Here is a 27939-nt window from a genome sequence, read left to right on the forward strand (position 1 = left end):
ACCTTTATACTGGCGGCTGGCTGGATGAGTTCTGTGATGGATACCTTGTCCTGCTGAAGCCTTCTTTTGACCAGCTTGGAGCAGCAGATGTTGACAGAGTTGAGAACATGCCAGGAGTTGTACTCCACAAAGGAGCGGCTGTCAATGACCAACATTCCTTCGGTCCCACTCTTCAAGAGTCTGGCAAGCTTCTTGGGGTCCATCACTTTGTGTGGAAGTTTGTCCCCGGCCATGGTAGACTGGTTCCTTCCGCAGCAAGTGGGAGAAGGAAAGGAATACCCAGGGGAGAGAAGCCAGCTCAGATATCCCAGAAGTGAAAGAGGAGAGGGAAGGGGGAAGGCAACTTGAAAACAGCCAACTTTTGCCACGCTGCTAAAGCCCTGTATGATAAGTCATTGTGCCAAACCTGTTAGGAAGTGCAGAGAGAAAGAGAAAGAGAAAGAGGAGGAAAAAGTAGTCAGATATTGCAAATATGCCATGTTGGTACTGATGTATTTTGCTCTAGCTGAAATCTGGGAAAAACTATAGTCTTTAGATCAGGGGTCTCCATACTTGGCAACTCTAAAACTTGTGGACTTCAATTTTCAAAAGTCCACAGGTCTTAAAGTTGCCAAGTTTGAGACCCCTGGTCTAGAGCAAGGTTGTCAAATTCGATTTCATTGAGGGCCATATCAGGGTTGTGTTTGACCTTGGGGAGCTGAGCTGGGTGTGGCCATGAAGGGTGTGGCCAGCTGTGTCAGTGATACCTTTTTCCTTTTCTTCTAGCTGATTCGTTTATCCAACTTGGCGCCTGAGCTCCATTTTTGGGCACAATGGCCTAATGCAACCCTCTGCCAATGAAAACAGAGCTCAGGAGGGCTGCATGTGGTCCTCCCGAGCTCCATTTTCACTTGCAGAGGCACTGTAGGCTGATCCTTCACTGTTTCCAGGTCGGCCCCACAGGCCTTGAGTTTGACACTCCTGGTCTAGAGTCTAAAGAAAGCTCTACCTAATGCTACCATTTCAACCTGGTATCCTCCAGAAGCATTCAACTTATTCCCCATGCAGCAGGCGCCAAGCTGGATAAACGAATCAGCTAGAGGAAAAGGAAAAAGGTATCCCAAAGTTGTAGCTTACATCATGTTTCACATCTGATTTTGATTTAATCCTAGATGCTTCATCTGTACTTCGCATAATTTACTGGTTACTGTCTTACTGTTCCCTAATAACAATCTTCTTTCCAAAACAGAGTTTTTGATGTTTTGAAGAGGCTTCTGCAAAATACAGAATTATTACTTTTATGAACGTAATTTGCTTACTTCCATCCAACAGCCTTCAGAATCACATATTCCAGGTTGCATATACTTTTAATTCACCTGAGGCAAAACTCAGCTTTGCACATGTGTGCCTCAGAGTACTTTGCAGCATTTTATCACTTTAAAACTTTTCATTACCCAAACCATTATGAGAGGGATATCCTGAATATTGAGCTGAAAGCTACAAACCTAGCATATGAAACTCCTTTCCTACATTGCAAAAATCACAGCACAGAGTATGCATAATTTAATTTTGCATAATAAGAAATGCATATGTATTTCTGTTCGATCACATGCTTGTTAAAGCATTAGGCAGGGATTAAGAAGAGCCAATTAAAGTCTTCATGCAAACATGGAACTCACTGGATGATCAAACCAACCAATATTGCTTGAATCCAACTCACAGGTTTATTGTTACGGGAATAAAATGAGGGGAGGTTCCAAGTAAACCAACTTGAACTACTAGAGGCAAGATGGTGTATATAATCATAATGTATTTTTTTTTAATAAACTATCATCTACTGCTTCTGGAGGACCAAACATCATCTAGGATATCCTTCAAATTGCATCCATACACAGCTTCTTTGTAGTATTGATTTAAAAGATTTGTATAGCTGCCCACCTTAAAACAGAACTCTGGGCAGCTGGTAACAAAAAATAGAAAACCAAGTTTAATAACAGCTTTTCATTTTTTGAAATTAATGGTTTCAACACAACTCAGGGTTGGAAACCACCATATTAAAAATTCTCAATTACTGAGATTCTCAGTAAAAAAATGGATATAAGAAACTAGCCTCATAGCTTAAACCTGTCAAACTGCACCCGTTCTCTTGAAAAACCTATCTGAAATAAGTTAGTTGCCTATTGGTAATAAAACCATTATAAAATATAAATGATTTAGAGCACATTTGCAATTTAAAAAGAAAGACACTCTCTTTCTTATTGTCAGAAAACCTTACACTGTTCTGGCTAAGATTCATGAACTTCAATGGTACTTAAAACATAGGTAAAGGTAAAGGTAAAGGTTCCCCTCACACATACGTGCTAGTCGTTGCCGACTCTAGGGGGCGGTGCTCATCTCCGTTTCAAAGCCGAAGAGCCAGCGCTGTCCGAAGACATCTCCATGGTCATGTGGCCAGCATGACTCAACACCAAAGGCGCATGGAATGCTGTTACCTTCCCACCAAAGGTGGTCCCTATTTTTTCTACTTGAATTTTTATGTGTGTTGTGACTCCAGCCCCTGAACCTGGCCCCATGCCTGAAAGTGACTCCAAGAGTGAGGGGGAAGGGCCGGTAAGGCTTACCTCGGGATCACCGATTCCTTTGTCCCAGCTCCAGGAGCCAGAACCAGACCAGTCAGAGGACGTAATGAGGCCATCATCCCCTGGTTCCTCCCTTCCCCAGGCTACACCTTCAGACCCAGCTGATAATAAGCTTGGATCAACCCGTGCTTCAGAAGATTAGAGAGGCGGCGTCATCAAAGGGAAGGGTGGGGCAGGAGCCTTACCCCACAGGATATATAAGGAGCTTTGGGACTGCTTTCATTCCACGGGAAGCAAAAATTAGCTGAACCGTTTCAAAGAGAGCTGAAAGTCTTACTCTGTGAGTCATTTGTTTGAACTTTGGCAGGCAGCTGCGATTTCTCTGCCAGGACTGATAAGAGGACTGATAAGAGCCTTGAATCCACTGGCTGAAGGCCACCTCGTTGCTCCGAAGTGGGGAAGGAGACAGAACAACGTGCTTTCAAAACTGCTAGGTTGGCAGAAGCTGGGACAAGTAACGGGAGCTCATCCCATTACATGGCAGCACTAGGGATTCGAACCTTTCGATCGACAAGCTCAACGTCCTAGCCCCTGAGCCACCGCGTCCCCACTTAAAACTTACATACTGTATAGTTGTGTTTGAGTAAATCCCAATGGATTTCAATAGGCCATATTTCCAAGTAGGTTTGAGGGATCCTTGGTACTCTTTGAGCTTGGTTGTTTTCTTGCAGATGTTTCATTACCCAAAACTAGATAACATAATCAGTGCTGAAAACAACCAAGCTCAGAGAGCACCAAGGACCCCTCATTTCAACCCTGAGCTACAAATAGTCTCCTTTATTGGAATCAAGTAGGTTTGAAACGGAGCATGCTACCATATATTCAGTTTACTTACTGATACTAAACTGGAAAACTTGTGCATGTACCTTGAATTGTATTATGGGGGGGGGGAATGAAAAGTATAATCACATCTTCTGTCAGGCCCATTGCTAAGTCACCCGAATTATTATGGTCACTGAAGGGTGTCCTTCTGAGAGAAATCACAGTAGCCTATTTTTAAAATAAAAAAGAGGTGAGGTGGAGGAACCCTGATAACAATACCAAAAGTCCTCTTTTTCAATACGTTATTTGCCCATTCCTTTCTCTCTCCAGTGTGGATTTTAATTTTTATTATTTATGTCTTTGGTAAAAGATGAACTGCTCCTTTGGCAGTTGGCTGGAACAACCCTTTCTCTCTTTGGTATTCTGGGGCAGGCTTTTCAAGCTGAAACAGCTCGTAATTAAGAGAAGTTTGAAGGGGAAGATGGAGGCTCCTGCGACTGTTAAAGTATACTTCATTATGTGCTTTCAGCCACCCGGAGGATTCCCTGCTGCACCTATTGCTACAGAAATGAAGATAATCAGAAAGGATGCAAATTAATTGGCTTCTCATCTGCTCCCCACACTCCTTGCCTTCTTCAATCTTTTATCTATGGAGAGGAGAGGAAAAATGAGGAAAGGAGCAGCTGAACATTTCTCCAAATTTCACTTTGGAGAAATATTAATTGAAACAGATGGACAAAGGAATGTCCCTAAAGAGAGCTAGATTACACAGGTAAAAGCAAGAGAAGGAAACGGCAGAAAAAAACTGAGGATTGATCAAACAGCAAAGGTCAGCCAATGAACAAGAATTCCACTTTTATGCTCATGAAGAAGGACCAAGATCCAGGGTTTTCAAAAGACAGCTCAAGGAGATTTGGAAAATATTAATATTTTTTAGAAATCTCTCTCTCTCATCTATCATTATCTGTCTATCTATCTATCTATCTATCTATCTATCTATCTATCTATCTATCTATCTATCTATGTCTGTCTGTCTGTCTGTCTGTCTGTCTGTCTGTCTGTCTGTCTGTCTGTCTGTCTGTCTGTCTGTCTGTCTATCTATCTATCTATCTATCTATCTATCTATCTATCTATCTATCTATCTATCTATCTATCTATCTTTGCCTTGGCTTTTCTCTGGACAAAAATACAAAATACTTAAGTTACAAGTAGGAAATACATAATGCAGAAAAGAACATTAGCATTGATTGTTTTAAAATGTTATTCAAAGGAAGAGAGTATGCATTTAATATAAACCTGCTTGTGCAGAATGGCTTTCCAGCCTCTGCCCTCCCTTTGTTTTCAACAGTGAAAATGGTTTGTTTAGGATGACTTAAAATGTTCTGCATTTCTTCATGTATTTGCCTTGGTAATGTCAACCAGCAACCCAGACATGCTCAGATACTCACAAGCTGCTTTCCAGAAATAGAATCAACAACTTTATGAGGGTGTGATGCCCTAGATCAGTGTTTCTCAGCCTCAGTAACTTTAAGAGGTGGGAACTTCAACTCCCAGAATTCCCCAGCCAACGTGCTTTAAGTTGTCAAGGATAAGAAACACTGCCCTAGATTGCACATACTGTGTAGGTAGGCAATCTTTCTTTAGTGAGAGAGAGAGAGACATTTTGACCGTTTTTAAAACAAAGGAAGAACTTTGAGAGAACGGTGAGCAGTCTCTAATTGCTACTGATAGCCACGATGAGAAGTGGTCATCCTTCAGAATTAGCAGAATCAGGCTGCTAGGGAAGAATGTTACCTTCAATCAATATTTTATCACCACTCCTTTACTTACGTTTTAGGCAATAGTGTCTCAAGCCTACAATCTCTTTTCTACTTTATTTTTTTTTTTTAAAAACAATTTTGATTTTATTCATCTCCCATGAGAATAGTCTTTCTCCCTGGATGGGCTGAAACCTGTAATCCTGTTCCTTGAAATGACAGCATAACATTACAGAATTTATTTCTTTTTTTGTTCCATGGTTATCTGTTCATTTTAGTAAGGCATCACTACTATAGAAGTGCTCTCTCTCTCTCTCTCCCTTTCATATACCAGACTCACCAGCTGAATGCTAGATGAGACAAACTCTGAAAGGTAAGACAATATTTCCAAAGGCAGAAGGAAATAATCAGGATGCAAAGACACAAAGAGTTTCTAGGATTGAGACTTCCCATCTTTTATCCTATAGCTCTGATTGTGAACCTATGGTGCACATGCCACAGCTGTCACCCAGCTCAGCTCTATCATGCATGCGCGTGCGCCTCTTGCTGGCCACCTGATTTTTGGGATGCGGGGGAGGGGCGCATGTGGGAGACATGCGTGCATGTGCAGGGGAGTCACGCACATGCCCAGCGGGCAGAGTGGAGCGCAGGGGTGGTGCGGCGCCCAGGAGTCTGCAGGGAGGCCTGTTAGGCCAAAAACGGGGGCAGGGGTCATGTGCGCATGTGCCAGGGGGGGGGTCATGCATGCATGTACAGGGGGGTGCATTGTATTATGGATGCCAGCACACGCGCTCATTGTCGTGCGTGCGCTTTTGGCACACAACGAGAAAACGGTTAACCATCAATGTCCTATAGGTTTAGCCATGCTCCTAACATTTGTTTGTATTACTTTTGATGAACTCTTGCCTAACCTTTTTTTTAAAATAATCACTTTATTAAACTTATCAAAGTATAAAATACTAATGAAAGCCTTTGCCTAATCTTTAAATGTTTCCAGAATTTTTCTACAGTTAAAATCTTGCCTTCATTGGGAGTCAAGAAGATATCTGTTAAAACGAAAGGTTGACCTCCCCATTTCTAAAACTGGAGTTAGGACTCTCTGCGGAGTGCCATTCTCTCAGGAGCCTGGGGAACTTCTAAAGGAATATTTTTCTCTAACTGCTGCCTGCAAAGAAGCGCCACCTAAAACAGAAGTCACGATGGATGAAAAGAATTGCTGCTGTCCACTGGCACTCCCATCCACTCAATCAATCGATCTTCCCAGCACCTTTCCTCAGCAATTCCCCAGCAAAATGCTGAAAGGTTGCCTGCTCAATCTTTCAACATTTTTTCCATTCTCCCTTTCTGGGCTCAGCCACTGTTGTGATCCCAGCATATCGCCTGCCTGCTCTTCCCTCGTCACCCCAGGAACTTAAAATTGAAGCAAATACAGGACTGCAGGCAAGCTGATGGAGTGTGAAGAAAACAGAAACACAGGTCAGGCATAGGTAGCAGGGGGAAAAGAAAGGAAATGAAGGTGCTAAGAAGATCATAAGGTATGGGCAGATTTGTGGATAAGCTGCACTGGGACACTGGTGGTGGTAGCTGAAGAGAAGGCGGGAAGAGAAGGGATTAGGAATGGGAAAACTGGTGGGACATGTTGCACTGATAAATCTGCTTTTCAGGGAGACAGGATGGGGAAGACAACACAAGGCACTTAAAAGATGAGAATGGACAAGCAAGTGGGACGTGCCATGTTGGCAGCTGTTGTGAGAAGGTGGGGGGACATGTGCTATTTGTTTTTTATTAAATTTTTATGCTATGTATCACCCCTAAAAGGTGATACCTAATTACTCTAGAATCTGTCTAGATATGTTTTATCAAAATTCTGAAATAATCAAAATGCTCTGGGTTTTCTATTTGCTGACACAGCCCAGCTAAAATTATTTAGCAGAATATCTGCAATGAACGTATTTTTTCATTTTTGTGCAAACCACTTTATTTCAGAGACAAGTTCCTGGCTGGCTTTGATAGATAGATGATAGATAGATAGATAGATAGATAGATAGATAGATAGATAGATAGATAGATAGATAGATAGATAGATAGATAGATATAATTTGTATATGTAAGGATTATATGAAAAGCCGCTATACTACAAAACAAAGGCCTAGTTTATATCATCTTTTTCTCCCAAAGTAAATCTGAGCCAAACTTCATCTTCATGGCCATCCCCAGAAAATAAAACAATGGATGGCTGCAGTCCACTTCCAAATCACAAAAGCAACACCTTACAGGTTAGGAGTGATGGAATATACCTCCACTCTGTTGGCAAATGAGTGTTTTGTGACTGATGATGTTCATCCCAGCAACCATTTTATGAAAGCATCATGATATCCCCTGAAAATTCTATAATGTCCTATGCTATATACTCACATTAAGCTTAATTTAATTAAGTCTATAGGAATAGAAAGATTTATTAAACACCTGGTGAAGTCAACAAAAAGCTCTGGTAGTCAGCAATCTGCCTTTCTGTGATGTGGTCATTAAAAAAAGGGCAAACCTAAATATTCCAGGTTGAAAATCTTTTTTGCACTCCTTGAAGCTACGTGACAAGCAACTTGAAGGCTACTCCTTCAGACATTTTTTTTTTAATTCTTAGATAAATAAACTCTTCAAGGGAAGAGTCTGAAACTTTTCCAGTCTTTTCTTGATCAGATTGCCAACTCAAGTAATGACACCTTCTTGGGAACCAGCAGAAAGAGAGCTTGACTTAAGCCGCACACAATAGATTTAAGATTACAATTTAGCCTAACTTGTTTAGTAACCTGGAGGAATGTACTATTTCTCAATCTCTGCAAAATGGAAATAGTAATGTTCTCTCTCAGACATAATTACTTTCAAAGTAAATGTGCTAAAAAGCCCTCACGTGTTCCAACTTTTAAAAAAGAAAGGTTCTGAAAGTCCACATCAGATATCAGAGAGACTTACACATAATTATGCAAGTTTCAGACCATCACAGATGGAGCTTTATCCAATTACATCACAAGAATTACGAAATAAATGTGTACTCTATCAACAAGAAGGCACCATGGACTTCCATGCCAACCTAGTGATAATCCTAAATAGTTCTGAAGTAATAAAAAAAATAAGGCATGAAATAAAACTAAGGGTTGACACATGTCTTACCATCCCAGGAGAGTAAGAGCACACCGACACTTAAAAGAGAGAGAAGGTTAACATGGGACCTAAATCAGGGTTTGGGGGACCTTTTTATCTGTTTATCAAAGCCACCATAATCCTCTTGAGTGCTTCTTAAGAACATTTCCATAATCCTTTAATCCCACACTTCCCTCTTGAATGGCAATAATGAACAGACAGACACAGGGCCTGAATAAAAGTAATAAATCTGGAGATCCTCTGGCACAAGCTTAGGACAAGGTGGGCATCTTATTAAGACAGGTGAGAATCGGGAAGTCATATAAATTGATTTATAAACAAGCTACCTATTTTAAGAACAGCATTTGATTCCCATGGTGAACCAGGATGGAGGAAGTCACAACAGAAATAGTCATGCCAAGAAAGCACTAAACTCCCTGAATGTAAATGCTGAAGAGTAAAGATAGGCAATAAAACCGAGGGAAGAAAACAGCATCTAACTGTTAAGATTACATTGCCCATCTCCAATAACAGTACATGGGACTGAGATTTCAGATAGTTGAAAGTTCTAGCCTAAATTCTTTATTTCCCAGGCCAAGGACTCGCCTTCTCTCTTCCACCTTCAACACAAACACCACTCAGAATTAAAAACACATGTATGTTTGTCTATAAAATAAAAAACCTTATTAAAAAAAGAAAGAATTACAAACATCTTTTTTATGAACTAACATCTCCTATAAGGTAAAGGTAAAGGTTCCCCTCACATATACGTGCTACTCGTTCCTGACTCTAGGGGGCGGTGCTCATCTGCATTTCAAAGCCAAAGAGCCAGCGCTGTCAGAAGACGTCTCCATGGTCATGTGGCCGGCATGACTCAACGCCAAAGGCGCACAGAACGCTGTTACCTTCCCACCAAGGTGGTCCCTATTTTTCTACTTGCATTTTTACGTGCTTTCAAACTGCTAGGTTGGTAGAAGCTTGGACAAGTAACGGGAGCTCACCCCATTAAACGGCACTAGGGATTCGAACCATTGAACTGCTGACCTTTCAATCGACAAGCCCAGCATCTTACCCACTAAGCCACCGTGTCCCTATATCTCCTATAACTTCTCCTAAAAGGAGAAAATACTGCATGCAGGAAATATCAGGGAACAACATTTTACTAACCCTTTCTCCACGGAGTACCTTTGAAAGATTAACATTACATTTTTATTTTTTATTTTATTTTGTCACAACAGTATACACAAGCATCAACATAAAATAACTACATATCATATAAGCATATATATGAGCAAAAGTATGCAATAACTATATTAATTTGATATAATGAAAGGAAACAACAGGTCAGGAACGGTAGGCACTTTTGTGCTCTTATGCACGCCCCTTATAGGGGCATCTCCATCTTAGACACCACAGAGCAAATATAGACATATAACAAGCTTATATAACAATATATATATGGGGTCCTTGAGTGGCTCAGACTGCTAAGACAGTCTGTTATTAACAGCAGCTGCTTGCAATTACTGCAGGTTCAAGTCCCACCAGGCCCAAGGTTGACTCAGCCTTCCATCCTTTATAAGGTAGGTAAAATGAGGACCCAGATTGTTGGGGGCAATAAGTTGACTTTGTATATAATATACAAATGGATGAAGACTATTGCTTGACATAGTGTAAGCCGCCCTGAGTCTTCGGAGAAGGGCAGGATATAAATGCAAATAAAAAAAAACACAATATAATATATAATAATATAATATATAAAATATAATTATAAATATATAATATTATATTATATAATAATGTTATATATATATAACATATAACATCTCCATCTTAGACACCACAGAGCAAATTATAGACATATAACAAGCTGGATTATTGCTTACAGGTTAAAAGACTCACACATTCCATTTCAAAAATGAGAACTTGCAACTGCCTACCAAAACATCAGGCATGGATCTCTATTTCTTCTAATAACATTTAACATAACCAACTTAACAGTATATCACTATCCTCCAAATTTTCACATCCCTAGAAAAAGGTGATTACATGAGGATAGTGGGATATTGCACCCATCATAAATACTGTACATGCCAGTCGCCAAGCATCTGAATTTTGATCACATTACTATGGGGATACTGCAATAGCCATAAGTGTGAAAAATGGCCATAAGTCACTTTTTTCAGTGCCATTGTAACTGCGAACGACCACTAAACAAATGGTTGTAAATCAAAGACTATCTGTATTTCATCCCATAGAACAGTAATGCCTAAGCTTTTCCTGAGTACCCAAAGTGTATGCGTGCGTGTGCAAATGCATGCCCGCATGCCTTAAACCCCAAAATATAATGCGTGCACGCCCACCCGTGCATGTGCCCCACCCCTCATGCATATGTGCACCCCCCACATGGACCCGTCCCCTACACATGCGCACGTAGCCCCCCCACGCCCCCACAAATGTGTGGTAGAGACCTGAAGACCAGCTGGTGGGAGACACAAGTGGAAGCGCTGCAGAGCTGAACCTGGGCAACGGCTCACGTGCCCACAGAGAGCGCACTGCACGCCATCTGTGGCACATGTGCCATAGGTTTGCCTTCATGGCCATAGAAGAATCTGTTTCAATGAACGGATTATCTGATGGCAAACATAGACTTGATAGCTTCACATCTGAACACAATATTGACATGAGCACATTATTCTTTCTAGGTCAAACTCTCTTAAAACACTGAGAAAAAAGCACCAGTCAAGTGTTTCCTTCTTTTTAAAAGTCAGAGTAGGATAAATGAGACAGAGTAGCAACAAAGCATAGGGTTCTTTTCTTCTCAGGACCAGAGGCTGGAATAGTTATGGGAAACCTACATTCCTCCAGATATTCTTGAGCAGCAACTCCCTACAACATGAATAGTGATGAGGGATGCTCAGAGTTGTAGCAACCAGCATCCACAGATATATTTTTTTGTTCTATAAAATGATAAGGTGTGAATTTAAAGTATACTACATTTGGTACCTACTTCCTAGGACAGCAATTAAGAAGTAAAATATGAGAGGTCTATGAGCTTGGTTATTTTCTTGCAGGTGTTTCATTACCTAAACTAGGTATCATGTTAGTGACTAGCGCTGATGATGTTACCTAGTTTGGGTAATGAAACATCTGCAAAAAACCAATCAAGCTCAGAGACCACCAAGGACCCCTCATTTCAACCCTGAGCTACAAATATTCACTTTTATTAGTAAAGTAAAATACACTTTTGCATGTCAAACTTCAGAATAAAGGAGCTATAGGAATGCCAGAGTGTAATTCTTGATTCAACCTTCAAGAATGGCAGTTTATTATATGCAGGATGGATTACCCCCCCCCCCAAAAGGAGCTGTTGGGTTAGAATCTGAAATGGTGGCAGGGTGGCTTAAACTAAGCAGCTACCTATTCTTATTAGGATGCAAATTGGGCAGTGCAGAGGAAATCCCCCCAACCATCCCTGCTTCTTTCAAGAGCTTAACAACTTGCTTTCTTACCACCCACTCAGTGCCTTATGAAAAATCCCCTCAAATCACAGTGCTACTACAGAATTATTCATATTTTTGCAGCACTGCCAATCAAAAGGCGTAAGTCTTATCAAAGAATTAGCACCTTGCGTTTCCACAGCAACTTCAGAAATGCCAGGCAACCGCTCTACCTCACAGGCCAGGCAAAAGTTAATCAGGATTTGCAGTGCAGATAGCCTGGCTCTTGGGTTTCTCAGTCACTGAAACAAACCTCTTGCAGCTGGAACATCTGGCGATATGATCCAAAATGTAAATTACTGCCCTGTTAGAGGTAGCGCACTTTAAGCTAAGGTGAACTGCTAGGGGAATTTAAGAGATCAGAGTCAGTATAAACCGGGAGTTGTATCTACTGTATCAGAGGGATTTCCACTTGGCTTGTTCTCTTTTCTGACTGGTCCCTACAATATCTTTGGCTGGTTGTAAAATGAAATGCGGTGGCTTAGTGGCTAAGATGTTGAGCTTGTTTATCGAAAGGTCAGCAGTTCAGTGGTTCGAATTCCTAGTGCCGTGTAATGGGGTGAGTTCCCGTTACTTGTCCCACCTTCTGTCAATCTAGCAGTTCGAAAGCACATAAAAAATGAAAGTAGAAAAATAGGGACCACCTTTGGTGGGAAGGTAACAGCGTTCCGTGCACCTTTGGCGTTTAGTCATGCCGGCCACATGACCACGGAGACCTCTTTGGACAGCGCTGGCTCTTCGGCTTTGAAACGGAGATGAGCACTGCCCCCTAGAGTCGGGAACAACTAGCACATATGTGCAAGGGGAACGTTTACCTTTACCTTTTTAAATGAAACCAAGCAATGTTCTAAACAAGCACCACTAAAGAAAGCACACTGCATATCATCTGCATATTTATAATGCTTATTACCATACTTGACAAGGAAATGTGGTATACTGAAGGATGGAATGCAAGCCGAAAAGCTTGCGTATGTTACATAACTATTTGCTGTGATGAAGTAGTAAGCTTCTAAATGGAAGAGAATAGCATGATGATCACTCTTCCCTGATCCAATGAAGCCCTTTAAAACAGCGGTCCCCAACCTTGGTCCCTTTAAGACTTGTGGACTTCAACTCCCAGAGTTCCTCAGCCAGCTTTGCTCAAAATCTATAGCCTATGTAAAATTTTATTTCTCTTGACTAAGGATATGCAGGATTGTTTTGCAAAAGTTAATTAGCATTGACATTTTCAATTATGTGAGTTATGGGCATGAGAAATACTAGATGATACACTACTGTATTTTATATAATTCGAGGTATAAATTTGGAATATATTCTAACTGCATTTATTCATGTGTCATATAATTTTGTATGTCTTGTCTCTTTTTTCACTTTAGGATAATCAAGTAGGAGTCACATTTGTGAGGAGGGTGGCTATATAAATTTGATAATTAATCAATCCCTGCTTTCATATTACACCCTAATTTCTGCTGTTCTTTCGGTATACAAAGGAACACAGATTTAATACTCAAATATTATAAGAGAAGTAAATATATCAACACTTAAATAGAAAATTTATGCTACATTATGCTTCATAGAATAACTGAAATTTAATTTGACACTGAAGAATAGACAGTAGAGACTATTATCCAAGTCTATCACTTCATACATAAAAGTTTGTGAGAATTGTAGACATATTAATATTTCCCATAATATTACTTTTAGACACACTGTTATTTCCCATAATGTCTCAAGTCCCACTGTGTCTCTGCAAAGCACTAGGGTTACTTTAAAAGAGTCCAACATATACAGCTGCACTGGGTCTTGGAAAGATGGGATGTCTGAATAGAGAGGCAGACAGAAGCAGGCTATGGTTGACTGATCTGGGGGCAAGGTTACTTCCTACTTCTACTACTTCATCCCTGAGAGCGCACCTCATGCTTGCTTCCACCTGATGGGATTCTTGGGTACACAAGATGACTCACAGACTAAGAAAGGTCTGTGTTAATCAGTGAGTAATTCAGGTAGATGAAGGTAGATATTGTTGTTGTTTTTTTAATGTGGTAAGGTCGCACTTGGAGTACTGAATGCAGTTTTGGTAGCCACAATGTAAGAAAGATGTTGAGACTCTAGAACAGGGGTGTCAAACTGATGGCCCATGGGCTGCATGCATCATGCACAGGCCACACCCACCCCAGCTCCGCGAATGGGAAAAATGTTGCAAAACATCACTTGATGGCAATGTGACATGGCGCGTTTCACACCCCTGCTCTAGAAAAGGTACAGACAAGAGCAACAAAGATTATTAGGAGACTAGAAGCTAAAACATATGAACAACAGTTGCAGGAATTGGGTATGTCTAGTTTAATGAAAAGAAAGATTAGGGGTGACATGATAGCCGTATTCCAATTCCACCCATATTCTCAGGGGTTGGCACAAAAAAGAGGGAGTCAAGCTATTCTCCAAAGCATCTGAAGGTGGGACAAGAAGCAATAGATGGAAACTAATCAAGGAGAGAAGCAACCTAGAACTAAGGAGAAATTTCCTGACAGTGAGAACAATTAATCAATAAAACGACTTGCCTCCAGAAGTTGTAGATGGTACAAGACTGGAAGTTTTTAGGAAGAGATTGGACTATCATTTGTCTGAAATGATATAGTGTTTCCTGCCTGAGCAGTCGGCTGGACTAGAAGACTTCCAAGGTCCCTTCCCTCTGTTATTCTATTATTCTATTCTATTAAAATATAAATATAGATATTTGACCGTTGGAATTTTCAAACATGGCAGACCACCATTGTAGTAAACAGTCAGAGGGACTTTTCAGAGAGTCTGGTCTACCCGTTTGCTAACATGAGTAGATCAGTTCAACTGACCAAACAAGATTTTACTGAGAGAGAAGTAGTATTGCTCTGTTCCCAGATTGTTTTGCCTAAACAGCCCTTCTTTTCATCCATCTCATTCTGCATCAATTCATCAACATGGTTAACCTAGGAACAGGTGAGAGGGCATTCCAAACGTGATATCACACTGATTCCTCAAATTTCTTAAACCAATCCCAAAAAGTTATTGAAATGTTCCACAATTACTGTATATGGCAAACTAGGTGTATTTACCACTTAACTGTTAGGTGCTGCTAATGATCTAACAGCTTCTTGTATACATACTTGTTAGCACTATATTTAAAAAAAAACCAAGAATAAACTACCTAGGAATCTGGAGAGATTCTGCTTATGACATCATTTTTACACAAACATAAAGGAGAAGGAGCATCTGGCATTCAGATGTTGGGGCTAGTATTATAAAAGACACCATTCTCATTTTCTACTTTAGAATTTAGAATTTTAAATTTTATAGTCCTTGGGGGATGAGAAGGGGAAACCAACTAATTACTCTTGTTCCTCCACTCATATGTGGAACAATGCTTATCATACTGCAGACTTCATGAAAAATTTCTTATGTTGTTCCTACCTTCTGTTAAACAACTGAGACCAATATTAACAATTTCAGAGGGACTACAACATTCCAGCTGGCAAAAGGGATCAGCTCTTAAGTCGATTTGGTTGGGGAACAGAAGATGTCAGTGTGTTTTCAAAAACAATTTAGAAGTCTGTACTTTTCAGGTTATACACCACTTTGACCAAGATTTTTTCTCAATAATGAAAGACTATTTCTTCTACTGTGAATGATTTTAGGTATATAATTAAGGTATTTCTAGCATTTGTCTTCAATTCTGAGGACTTCCAGAGTGCTATCTGTTGGCCAAATCTTACATTACACATATTAGATGTGTATTCTCACATCTGAAATAAAGCAAGGCATCAACAGACCATTCTGATGAGTTAAAATAACCATGCCACTGCAGGGGTGAGCATGCTTATTTCTCTGGTGGAGAACAGAAAGCCAATTTTAACTTAATTTATTGGCCAATAGATAAAGACAAAGACAGTTCTGCCAATCAATAGCTTGTTCTTGGCCACAAACTGAGTGTATCGCTCACCTTCTTCAGTTTCGCATTAAAAAAATAAACCCTACCATCTGAGTATAAAAAGCCAATAACAAGCCTCCCATTTGTCTGCCATTGTCATGTTTGAGGTATCAGGGCCACACGTTAACTGCCAGTTAAACTGATTTATTGATCTTGCCTATATACAATATCTTATCAGCTAACTAGTCAGCACTAAATTGCACTAGATAAAAATCAACTGAATTCAAGAGGACTTGGACTTAAGACTGTTTATGAGAATCTAATTATTCTAGGCTGATTACTCTCTTCACTCAGCCCCCAAGGCCTGCCTGTCCTTCTCTTACAGCCACGATAGGATTCGTGTTTTGGTATTAGAACTCTTTTATTTATAGCCATGCTATCTTTCCAGTAAGGTGGGTGAGTGAACAGTTAGTGAACCATGCAACGCTTACTGCTTGCAAACATAATTTTGTAAAAAAAACTTTGAATGGTAATCCTACACTTGCTCATGATAGCTTAGAAACTTGCAAGGGGCATGCAGAGAAATCATGCACACTGTTCTGAGCTTCTGCTTGAAAGTCTACCAGCAAACACAATATGATCCTATTTTGTCAATGGCAAGGATTTAAGCTTATGTAATGGCCATTACATGATTGATCACGCAGCTATAGCATTTCTATTTGCTTTGAAGCAGACATGAGTTCATCTGAAGGCTTACATTTGCCTTTGTTTATGTAACTGCCTATTGAGGGCCCTAACACTCAATTGCTACTGTAGAGAATATGGCGTGTTTGAATCAAATTTAATAATGCAAGGTTTTAATCTTTCCACCTCATCTATACTTTGCTGTGGTACTCAATTACAGCATTTCAGTAGAATTAGCGTATGGTTGCTAAGAAGTAAAAGTTATACCAAAATCTGGGAGGGACGAAATCCCACACCTTCTGTTTCAGTTCTTTCACTTCTTGTGGAAATAAGAGAACTGTGCTAGTCTCAAAATCTATTCAGAAGATGGGTTTCTGACTGCATTCAAGAGCACACATTGAGCCTTTAAACAGCTCAGGTTTTTTAGGATTCCATATGAGCCTGGAAGAGACAACACTGCCTTAAGCAGCTTTGTTCAAGATATCTTTAGGCTTGCATGAAAGCCCGCAAAAAAAATGTGACTGTTTTAAAAAGAGTGCCTTTGCTCTTTAGCATTCCAAATCATTTTAAAAAAAATGTATAGCCTTGCGAAATAATTAACAACTTCACAGGTATAGCATGCTAAGCCATGATTTCCTTCACTTCATTTTGCTGAACCTACCTCAATTGCCAGGATCTAGGTAACAGACTACGCACAAACAATCAAAGCATATTTTCACTTATCAATATTATATCAGTCAGCATCAAGTAACTGGACTGTGTGATACCGAATGTCAATCAAAAGCTAGTCTAATCGCTATGAGATGTTTCTAGTGAAAGAAAAGGCAATTATATTTCTTGTTTCTCTAAACACAAATAATGAGGAGGCTCTTATTGAAACACCACTTAGAAATAGGTCAGTCACTATTTTTGTTCTTATTTTGCGAGCTTTGGTTCATGGCCAGGCATTGCCAATGTTGGCACCTTAAAGGACAGCTTGGTGCATTAAAGTCCTTCAAAATGTAGCCAATCAAATTCAAAGGAGGAATGATAGCAAGGCAGCTGACTATTCAAGTATCTCCTCAGAAGCCAACAAACAATAACCAAAATTGCTGTAAAACAGACCAGTACTTCTAAGGTTCAAGTGATAAAGTCGCGTACAAATATGCTATAAAATTAAGAGTAAGCCTAAGTACTCAAATATTGCAATTGAGTGTCTGCTCCTAATGTCACTTGAAAGGGATGGAGATGAAGTAGAGAATACTTCTCCTGCCTTACCTATTTCACAGGATTTTTAATGCTGACAAACACTTCTGAGAGCCCAGATGTTATAAAATTATGTAAAAAAGAAATGCAACATCTTATTGCAAATGGCAGTAATACCTTACTGTAATAAGAAGAAATACCTGCACTGTCTATATCTTTATATTTCTGCTGTTCTGCTACATATGCAATTGCTTTATTAACTATATTTTCTCCTCCTTTTCTCATTTCAGTTTGATGGCGATAGATGCAAAACTAGAATTTTATTCTCTCAACAGTCCATTAACATTACTGTAAGAAGCCACTCTGTGTCTGTAGGAAAATTGCCAAAGGCTGCCTATTACATTTTCAAAAGCATTTTGTCTTTGCGAGGGCATCTGCTTTTAGTTTTCACTAACATGCCAGAAAAGTGAATAAACCAACAATAGCTAAATCAGCATAAATGCACCATGAAGGCTCCATTATATCGCTACAAAATAAAGTCTTGGTTCATCTAACTGCTCAAGTTGTAAAGAAATAAACACACTATAACAAATCTTACATCCCTGTGACTTTATTAGCTCAGCTGCAAAGTTTAAGATTTCAACAATGATTGGAAATCAAGCCTTAATTTATTTTGTATATACGTTATGCAAATACTCATCAAGGTCTCCATGGGGGACAAGATGGCTGAAATCATGCAATTAAACTCCATCCCTTTTATGTACATAGCATGGGAACCCTGTGCTAAATTAAAGATTTATAGCCATAGATCAAAAATATGTATAAAAGGGATTGGACGTCCGCTTTTATTGCTGTTAGTTGCGAAGTTGTGTCCGACCCATCGCAACCCCATCGACAACGTTCCTCCAGGCCTTCTTGTCCTCTACCATCCTCTGGAGTCCATTTAAGCTCATGCCTATTGCTTCAGTGACTCCAACCAGCCATCTCGTTCTCTGTCGTCCCCTTCTTCTTTTGCCCTCAAACTTTCCCAGCATTTGGCTCTTCTCCAGTGAGACCTTCCTTTTCATTAGGTGGCCAAAGTATTTCAGTTTCATCTTCAGGATCTTCATCTTCTAAGGAGTAGTCAGGGTTGATCTCCTCTAGGACTTGTTTGTTCGCCTTGCAGTGGTCGTCTGCTATACATGTGTAATTGCCATTTTGCATCTTGACATGAAAACATGCTTAACAAGCTTTCCCTAACCTGATCTTTTCCAAATGAGCTGAATTACAATTTCTACCATCCTGCAACAATATAATCAAAGATCTCCTCAAATGATGTACTTAGGCATATTAAAATATTAGCAGCAAGTTTACATATAAGAGAATAAGCATGGTGTATGGTAGTCATTAAGGAATGAAACTAGAAACTGAGAGTCTATGAGATTTATTCTTGCCTTAGACAAGAAGTCAACTGAGTGAACTTGGGCCAGTCACTCTCTCTAAGTCTTGAGAAGGAAGCAATGGCAAGCCACTGCCAAGAAAATTCCTAGGCTTTGCCTGGTAGCCTTGACAAGTCAAAAAATGATTCGAAGGCACCAAAAGAAAAAGAGTTGCTAATTAACAGAACAGCAGTTCCCCAACCTTTCTGGCACTACGGACTAGCAGGGGCGAAGGGAGGGGATGGTTTCGCATTCATGCTCGCCGCTTACACAAATGGAACTTTCCGTACTCATCCACTGCTTGTGCAGCCCGATTCCCACTGGGCCATGGACCGGGGCTTGGGGATCCCTGGGTAAGAACTCATTGTATAATTAGAATTTGCTGATGGTTATGAATATAACTTTCAGCAAAAAAAGATGCATCAATTTTCATATGGCGAATTATTTATTTGTTTATTGATTTCAGTTTATTGGTAGCTACCTCCAGTGTGTTGAGTTGAGAAGGAAAAGGAGGCTCTTAAATGGTGAATGTATTTGTTCTGACCAGTTATGTTACCTTGTCCTTTCTACTTCAACTTGAATGGCTCTTTAACAGAATTCATCTTCTCTTTCCAAAATTTAGAATCAGGCAAAGAAACAGGAAAGAAGTATGTCATGGAAACATCAGTTTCAGTTTTAACCATCGCACATATCAGGATGCAAGACACTACAAACCTGCAATATGCAAAAATTATGTGCTGCCCATTATGTCGGCAATGGAACTAATGCATATTTTTCACAAATACTCAGTAGCCTGAATGTAAAACAGAAAGAACTTATAAATATCATGTACATTTTTTCACCACTTAAAAAAGCCCACTGAAATTTCCTCTTAATCGCACATGGATATGTTTTGTCTTCTCTGCTCTATATACAATATTCTATACAATAGCTACTATTCTAAATATCTCAGGGGTTGCCACAAAGAAGAGGGAGTCAAACTATTCTCCAAAGCACTTGAGGGAAGAACAAGAAGCAATGGGTGGAAACTAATCAAGGAGAGAAGCAACCTAGAACTAAGGAGAAATTTCCTGACAGAACAATTAATCAGTGGAACAACATGCCTGCAGAAGTTGTAAATGCTCCAATACTGGAAATTTTTAAGAAAATGTTGGATAGCCATTTGTCTGAAATGGTGTAGGGTTTCCTGCCTGGGCAGGGGGTTGGACTAGAAGACCTCCAAGGTCCCTTCCAACTCTGATATTATTATTATCATCATCATCATCATCATCATCATCATCATCATCATCATCATCATCTTAACCACATCAGATTTCAAAACATACAATGAAAAGTCTAGGATATGAGATGTGTAAAGGGCCTGCCTAGAGGAGTGTTAGTACTGTTTTATAATGCCTTGGTAAGACCATACTTTGAATATTGCATCCAGTTTTGGGTGCCACAATATAAAAAAGATGTTGAGACTCTGGAAAGAGTGTAGAGAAGAACAACAAAGATGATTAGTGCTGGACTTTAAAAAATATGAAGAATGGTTGCAGGAATTTGGTACGTCTAGTCGAGTGAAAAGAAGAACTGGGCTGACATGATAGCGGTGTTTCAATATTTGAGGGATTGACATAAAGAAATGGGAATCAACCTATTTTCCCAAACACCAGGAGGCAGAACAAGAAACAATGGATGAAAACTAATGGAGAGAACCAACCTCGAACTAAGGAGAAATTTCCTGACAGTGAGAACAAGTAACCAGTGGAATGGGTTGCCTTCAAAAGTTAAGGGTGCTCCATCACTATAGGTTTTAAGAAGAAATTAGACAGCCATTTGTCCAGAATGGAATACAGTCTCCTATTTGTGCAGGGGGTTGGAACAGAAGGCCTTCAATGTCCCTTCTAACTCTGTTATTCTGTTCTGTTCTATTCATTCATTTCACGATTCTCAGTCAGTAAACCTTTACCTAGAGTGTTTTCCTCAATCAATCCTAATTTATTTATATAGTTACTCCACAATGAATAGTTTTAAGGAGCAAATTGTCTTTATATTTCCCTAAATTACCAACTTTATATAGTATATAAATTCACACTGTCAGGGGCAAGTAACAGGAGCCAGGATACTGTTCAAAAGCACTGTGAGTTTGTTCCATGTAACCTATACACAAGAATCTGATCTACTAAAAGTCAAGGCAAATTGGCGCCAGATAACAGTCAACAGACTTCAGGGAGGGGGGCTTAAGTCTCTTTCAGGTGTGCAGGGACTGTAGACTGATGATGCATTTGAGCTGGCCTTCAAGCGCCACCTGGTCATCTCCAATATCCGTGATGGCGAACCTATGGCACACGTGCCACAGGTGGCACACGGAGCCATATCTGTGGGCACAAGAGCATTGCCCTAGCTCAGCTCCAGCGCACATGTGCGCACTGGACAGCTGAATTTCAGGCCTTCCGGGCCCACCAGAATTCGGGAAATGGGCCATTTCTGGCCTCCAGAAGGTCTCCGGGTGGGTGGGAAAGGCCATTTTTGCCCTCCCCAGGCTCCCAAAAAGGCTCTGGAGCCTGGGGAGGGCGAAAACTGGGCTTGCCTGGCCCACCGTGCCATCGAGTGCCAAAAGCAGGGGGGAGCGTGCATGCATGGGGGGGCAGGGAGCATTGAATTATGGGTGTGAGCATGCACGCAACTCTCCGTGCTCCCCCCACTTTTGGTACGCAACGGCAAAAAGGTTAGCCATCACTGTCCTATACACACACTAAAAAGCAACAACAGAGTTACTTTTATGTGGGTACAATCTGAATTTCAAATTTCATATATTGCTGATCTTTAGGTCCAGTCAGACCCAACTACACCGGTCCAATAGTAAGTGATGCTCTGAGTTATAGTTCAACACCAGGTGAAAGACTCACTCTGATGATTTGGAAATAAGTCCCATTCTACTCAATGCAATTCATTCCAAGTTATTTATACATACAATTATAGTTTAGAAGGAAGTGCTATTTACAGAGATAGTGTAAAAATTATAATTAGATGGTTGGATTCATAATGGTAAACTATAAGCTTAAATATCAGCTTAATTATGAAGTTCAGCCCACTGAATAATTTACTTTACAGCAAAATACAAATAAACCAAAGTGTCATCTTAATCATCTGATGTTATTGTTGTCACCCATCTTAATCTCATTCACAGAGCAGACAGCAATGAGGAAGTAACTGCCAGAATAATCTAAAATCAGAGAATGTGTTTATTTATTGAGATCCATCAGAATCCACAAGCTTTTTGAACTTTTAGAATTCTTTATTTGGCAAATTTAAAGAGGAAGGCTTTGGAGTTCTTGAAAAATTTCTATCCTACTGTGTGGGTCAGGCCTACATTCGGAGAACTATAAAATCATGCTTACACAATCTGATATCTAATTCCAAAAAGGATTATTTGTGGCTAAAGTCACATGTAGGATGATAGCCAGTAATTTGGTCCAGAAACCAACCATCTGACTTCTATTCAAAAGTTCCAAAGAATGAAAAATGAAGAATGAGAATAGGTCCAATCAAGAGTAATATGCTAGAGAATCTAAGACACAAGGTACTCACTCTCACAAATTTACAAACAATACTTATAACAACAAGCTACTTGCAAAGAGCTTTCTAGTAAAGACCCTATTAACCCCTCCTTTACTCAACTTTTACTCATTAAGCCTGATCTGTTTGCAAGTTCATCTAAATATTCTGTAGATTTTTCATGCCCAAGGTTGTCTTCATTCATGTAAGAACTCGGATGTGTCTTCATCATCTGATATGGAAGCGGTACCTCTTCATTTGGGCTAGATGACATCAGTGGATGAATCCAGGTCAGAGTCTTGACCAAAACAACTTGTAGAAACTGATTCTGGCCCAAATCCTGTGATAGTTTGGGTGTAACAGCTTTACCTATATTATGGTTCATTGCACAGTTAACCAGATGTTCAGATTCAATTTGGCATTTTTATCCAGCTATTGAGTCCTTCTCAAGGGCCTGGGATAGGCTGATGTGGATGTTTGATGGTATTACACATATCGTCACAGACTGTAAACTGTTTTAAGTAAAGCTGCAACTGACTGATGTTGTTTTTGTCAATATCGATGGTGTTCAAGTGGTGGTCCAGGTGTTTTGAGATTGCATTCAAGGCACTTATTAGTATTGGTACTACCTTTGCTTTCCTTTGCCACAGTCATTCTATTTCTATTTTGCAGGTCTTTTGCCTTTTGCTATTTTCTATTACTATTGTGGTGGTCATTGTTATTTTATATTCTAAAGAACTGAGAAGTTACCACAACACTATCATGCTTGTGCTATTTTACTTAGTCCAAATAAAGATATATTACCCAACTGTGGAATCTGCATTTTTCTCATACCCAACATGGGTATAATTCCTTCTTTTGTCTGAGAATAAAGAGGTTTTATTTTAAATATGTTTGCTTGCTTGAGTGCTTGATTTTGTTCCAGTTCTATATTGGTTCAAATATTTCTCAATGAAAAATCAAACTATTTGACTCTGCTTTACAAAAATTGAATTTTTGTTAAAAGAAAAAGAATCGATCAAAACTCAGCCTCCTCATTTTATGTGTATGGCGTCATTCCGGATTATGCTTTCTCTTCTATTGTGTCAAAGAAATTCCTTCACCTTTGTTCCGACTTATTTTAGTTAGAATCTAAATGCTGTAGGCCCCTTGCATTTGCTGTAAAATATGCTCTTCATTGCTACAAAAGAAATGCACACTAATAAAAATGCCTCTAGATTGTCCTTTGTCTATCAACTGACTGGGCCTTTGACTGCCACAGACAGCATCAAACTGAAAGTTAGGAAATGTTTACCAGGAGAAGATATACTATCACAAAGGAAAATGGATTTCTTGCCTAGCTAGAATATTCTGCAAGGGAGGCATTGAGACCTCTCGATTCCCCTTGTCTCTTATGATTCAATTCCCCTGTACACATTCCAGGTCTGACTCTTTTTGGAATTGGGGTGATTTCTCTTGGTCAAACCTTTCTTCCTGACAAGCTACATTGCTGCCCTGGTGACTGAGACTGCATGCAAATGAAGAGTAAATCACGACACACACACCTTCCCCGCAAATTATACCAATATTGTACTGCCTTTTGAATAACCGTACAGTAAACGTGGCTTTTTTCCAATGTACAGTTCTCCAGCCAACCAGCCATTTCTACCTGCCTGCCTGAGCAATCAGAGATCTTATAGTCCTCTCGACAGATTATAAGGAAAGGTGGGGAGGAGGGAGGCGAGCATGCAGAGAATGGGAAGCATCAATGAAGCTGTGTTTTTTGCAAGCCACATCTGTAACAGGACTGAGAGAGAGGTGGGGCTGCTCTCTCCTCTGAACCCTTTGGGACTTTATGAATGGAATAAAATAGGGCTACATGGTAGCCTTTGGCAAAATATAGGCCAGTGTGTAGCCATATATACTCTTTAATAACGGTTGATTGCAAGTATTCAGAAAGACAAACAGAATGCAACTAGGCTAGTGTAGCTAAAAAGCTTCTTACTCTATCATACCTTTCACATACATGCATGCTCACTAGACAAATACGTAGAATTGCGCAGACACAAATACATAAATTCATTCAGGCTTGCACAGTTCACATGCAAAATGAGTCAGCTGACCCATCAAATTTTCTCACTGCTGCCTGCTCAGCACACTTCCCTGGTTTGGGTGTACACAGGCTCTTTAAGCTTCCTGACAAAGGGCTTTTTCACCAATAGCAGTAAAAGTGTTATTTGAAAGGTCCAAATATGAAATATATTAGTTAAACTCAGAGGTCAAAAATGCACGTTGGGTTTAAAAATAATTTTCTTTCATTTACTCTTTCTCTCTTTTCTATGTCAAGACAGTATCTCAGGGTCAGATATTAAATCATGTTTCAGAGTCAATTTGATTTAGCAGCTTGAATGATTACAGTCACATCCAGCCTTTCATTGAAGAACTCAAGGGACCCTCCACAGTGCTCCTTCCTCCTACTTTTCTGAACAATGAACTAGTAAAGTAGCCTTCACCAAGACAGACACACAGAAATAGAGAATATGGCTGGCTTGAAATCATCCACTGAGCTTGTATGACTAGTCTTTCTGGTGCCATTTCAACTCCTTAACTACCTGCCCACATAGACACTAAATCAAGATTCAAATCCCTATTCACCTTTATTACTTCACAGCCTACCTTCTCCTGTAGATTTGGAGATGTTTTAAATTCTTTAGATGTTCTACAATTCTAAAAAAATAAATCGTGGTACTTTGAAGGCATCTTGCAGCCAAATTCTAGTTTGCAAAATCCAGTTAATGTAGGGCTTCCCCTCTATGATTTTTTCATACTTCAGTGAGGTTTCTGCAAAAACTAACATGCAATTAAACAGCTGCAGAATTTTAGGAATTATTTGTTACAGTTCATTCTAAGGTTACAAATTAATCAAAAGCAGAACTTCAGCTTATAGACTATGAAGCTGAGAACGATGCTATGAAGCTATGAAACAAACACAGATCACACTTTTGATAAAACGGAAATAAAGACAGCTCCACCTATTATTTTAAAAAACCCTGCTGAAAAGGCCTGGTTGTTGTAGAACCACAATACAATAGCTGAGCTGGGATCTTTGTCTTTTAAGTATCCCAATTTTTCACCACTATTACTCTTTCTTACAAGAATGATTTCAATCTGGCCAGCAAGATACTACTGTATATTCGAAATCTTAGCAGACTTCAAGAACACTTCTCTACCTTGGCTCACCATGAAAAAAGTTTATCCCTGGGCTTTGTTGAACTAGGCGCAAGACAAATAGGGTACTGCAGAGCCTTAGTAAGAACCTTTTGCTCCTAAACGGGGCTAACATGGGCTACAAGTCCGTGTTTTGGAGTAGTCAAGCACTGACTCACAGTACAAACATGGTTGCAGAAGCCCTCGCTCCAAACACCTGGTGGTTGGAACCACTTTTAACTCTCTTTAATTCACTATGTATTGACTTAGCTGTTCTGCTAAAGGCACCAGCAAGTGGAACTTTGCACAGGCACCAGTTCCCTATCCCCAAGGCTCTGGGGGCTGAGCAAACTCTTTGCAGCATCAGGAGCACCGCCAGTCTATGAAACCACCCCCACCTCCCAAGAGCATCAGAGCCTTCAAATTTCAGCATCCCAAAAGACTGTGTGAACCTGGTCTCCCTTTGGGCTTTCTTTCCAAGCCTGGCGACATGAGAGAACGACAATAAAGGGGAATGGAGGCTATATACATACCCATCTTTTTTTTTTTAACTGACCCTGAGTATATAAGTTGTATCTCTCACGATCCCAACCCCCTTTAATCCTCCTTCTACTTCAACACACGTCATAAATATGCGATAGATTGGCTGCAGGTCTGTTTTCTCCGCATCACCGCTATCGCTGCTGCGGATTTGCGAATGCCCGCAAGAGCGTTCCTACGCGATCCTGCAGCAATTGCGCATTAAACGCGCACACACAAACCCCGCCACCAAAGGACCTGCCCCCGCCCGAACAAACTTCCTCTTACGGGGGGGGAGAGAGAGAGAGAGAGAGAAAGGCAGACCAAATTCACGCACCGTCGCAGATTAAACAAAACCCATTCTGCAGCCACACTTCATCCCCGTTTCCGTCTGCGGCACGCAGGAGGCGGCGTTTGGGTTCTGATGTGGAAGGCACTGCAGTGCACGAAGGGAAAAGCCTTGCCAGGTTCCCACAAGATTTCAGACCCGCAACATACCTTTCAATCCTGCAGTGCGGTGCTCCCCCGCTCTACTCTTCCCCAGCTCCCATGCAAGGCAACCCCTTTAATACGTGGGAACACTTACCCGCCTGGCACTTCCTCCGCAGCCCAAGATCAAAGCCCTTGCAGCGTTCCGACTAGTTGCAAAACGCTGCACATTCGCCAGGATGATTAAACCACAATTACGAGAGGATCTGATGGGAACAGCTTGGAAAGGCTTGGGCAAGCGCTGAGAAGGCAAGTTCTGAGCCTTTTGCAAACACAAACACGCAGCCACACCGAACTGCGGTCATTATGCCAGCCGAGGAAACTAGGGAGCAGGCATATTCCCGCACCGGGGACGCGGGCGGGCGGGCGCGCGCGCGCGCTGTGTTATGTGGGGGGGGTGGGGGGGGAAATAGCACAGATAAGCATTAAACAGGGCTGAAGGATCCAGGAAGACAGAAGGTTGCACTTTAGAACTAAAAATGAACTGAGGATTAGGTCATGCCTTGAAAAAAAGCACCTGACGTCATCCCCAGCCAATCAGAGAGGGAGGCTCAGGGGCAGGATGACGTCAGCCTCTGATCCTGGGCTTTGGGTGCAGATTAAAGAGAGACAGGCAGGCAGAATTGCAATTTAAAAGGGGCTAGATATTTCTTTTTGTGCTTCATTCCCTTTCAGTTTTTCTTTTTCTTTTTTTGCGAGCTCTTAAAAAGGAAATGCCCCGGTGTTCGGGGGGGGGGGAGAGGAGGAGGAGGAAGTCGGTGCTGTTGTAGCAACATAACACCAAACCTCTCGTTCTAAATCTACATGTCATTTATTGTTGCAGAAGGGAGGGTAGGCTTACTTCGTTGGCACACAGATAAATCCTGCTGCTGGAAAGAAAAACTGGAAATTGCTCCCTCTCTTCTTCCCATAGTGCTAAAAGCAAAGGAAAGGTGGATTGACTAGTTGCAAAATGAATTAAGACTCCCCCCACCCACCCAACTCTGAATTACAGAGATTGACTGAGTAACCTCCAATAGGAATACATAACCCTGGCACTCAAATTTCAGCCATGCCTTTGATGTGGAAAATACCCACCAAATACTGGGGTAGATGGCCACTTCTTAGGAGAATAGACTAGAAATAGGCTAATGGTGTTATACTGCTACTATTGGTAGTGCATTGGATAATTGTGTAACCCTGTTGTGCTGCTACTCCTGCAATAGACAATAATGCAGGCAATAGTCTCACACAGTATTTGTT

General features: G+C 40.5%; 1 protein-coding gene across 2 annotated transcripts in view; it reads right to left on the minus strand.

The window, feature by feature from the left end:
• Window positions 1–26927, minus strand: part of DUSP8 (dual specificity phosphatase 8) — a 121855-nt gene extending 94928 nt beyond the window's left edge. The window contains exons 1-2 of one of the 2 annotated variants that reach the window (XM_058157722.1): window positions 26795–26927; window positions 3–406 (exon numbers count right to left, since the gene is read on the minus strand). In XM_058157722.1, coding sequence (XP_058013705.1) covers window positions 3–233 — 231 coding nt within the window. In that variant the 5' untranslated portion in view covers window positions 234–406; window positions 26795–26927. Of the gene's footprint in view, window positions 1–2; window positions 407–26706; window positions 26775–26794 lie in introns of those variants that run through there. The other variant, XM_058157713.1, reaches the window with a different exon arrangement.
• Window positions 26928–27939: the final 1012 nt, after the last annotated feature.

This window comes from Ahaetulla prasina, chromosome 1, assembly GCF_028640845.1.
Source record: "Ahaetulla prasina isolate Xishuangbanna chromosome 1, ASM2864084v1, whole genome shotgun sequence".
Lineage (NCBI taxonomy): Eukaryota > Metazoa > Chordata > Lepidosauria > Squamata > Colubridae > Ahaetulla > Ahaetulla prasina.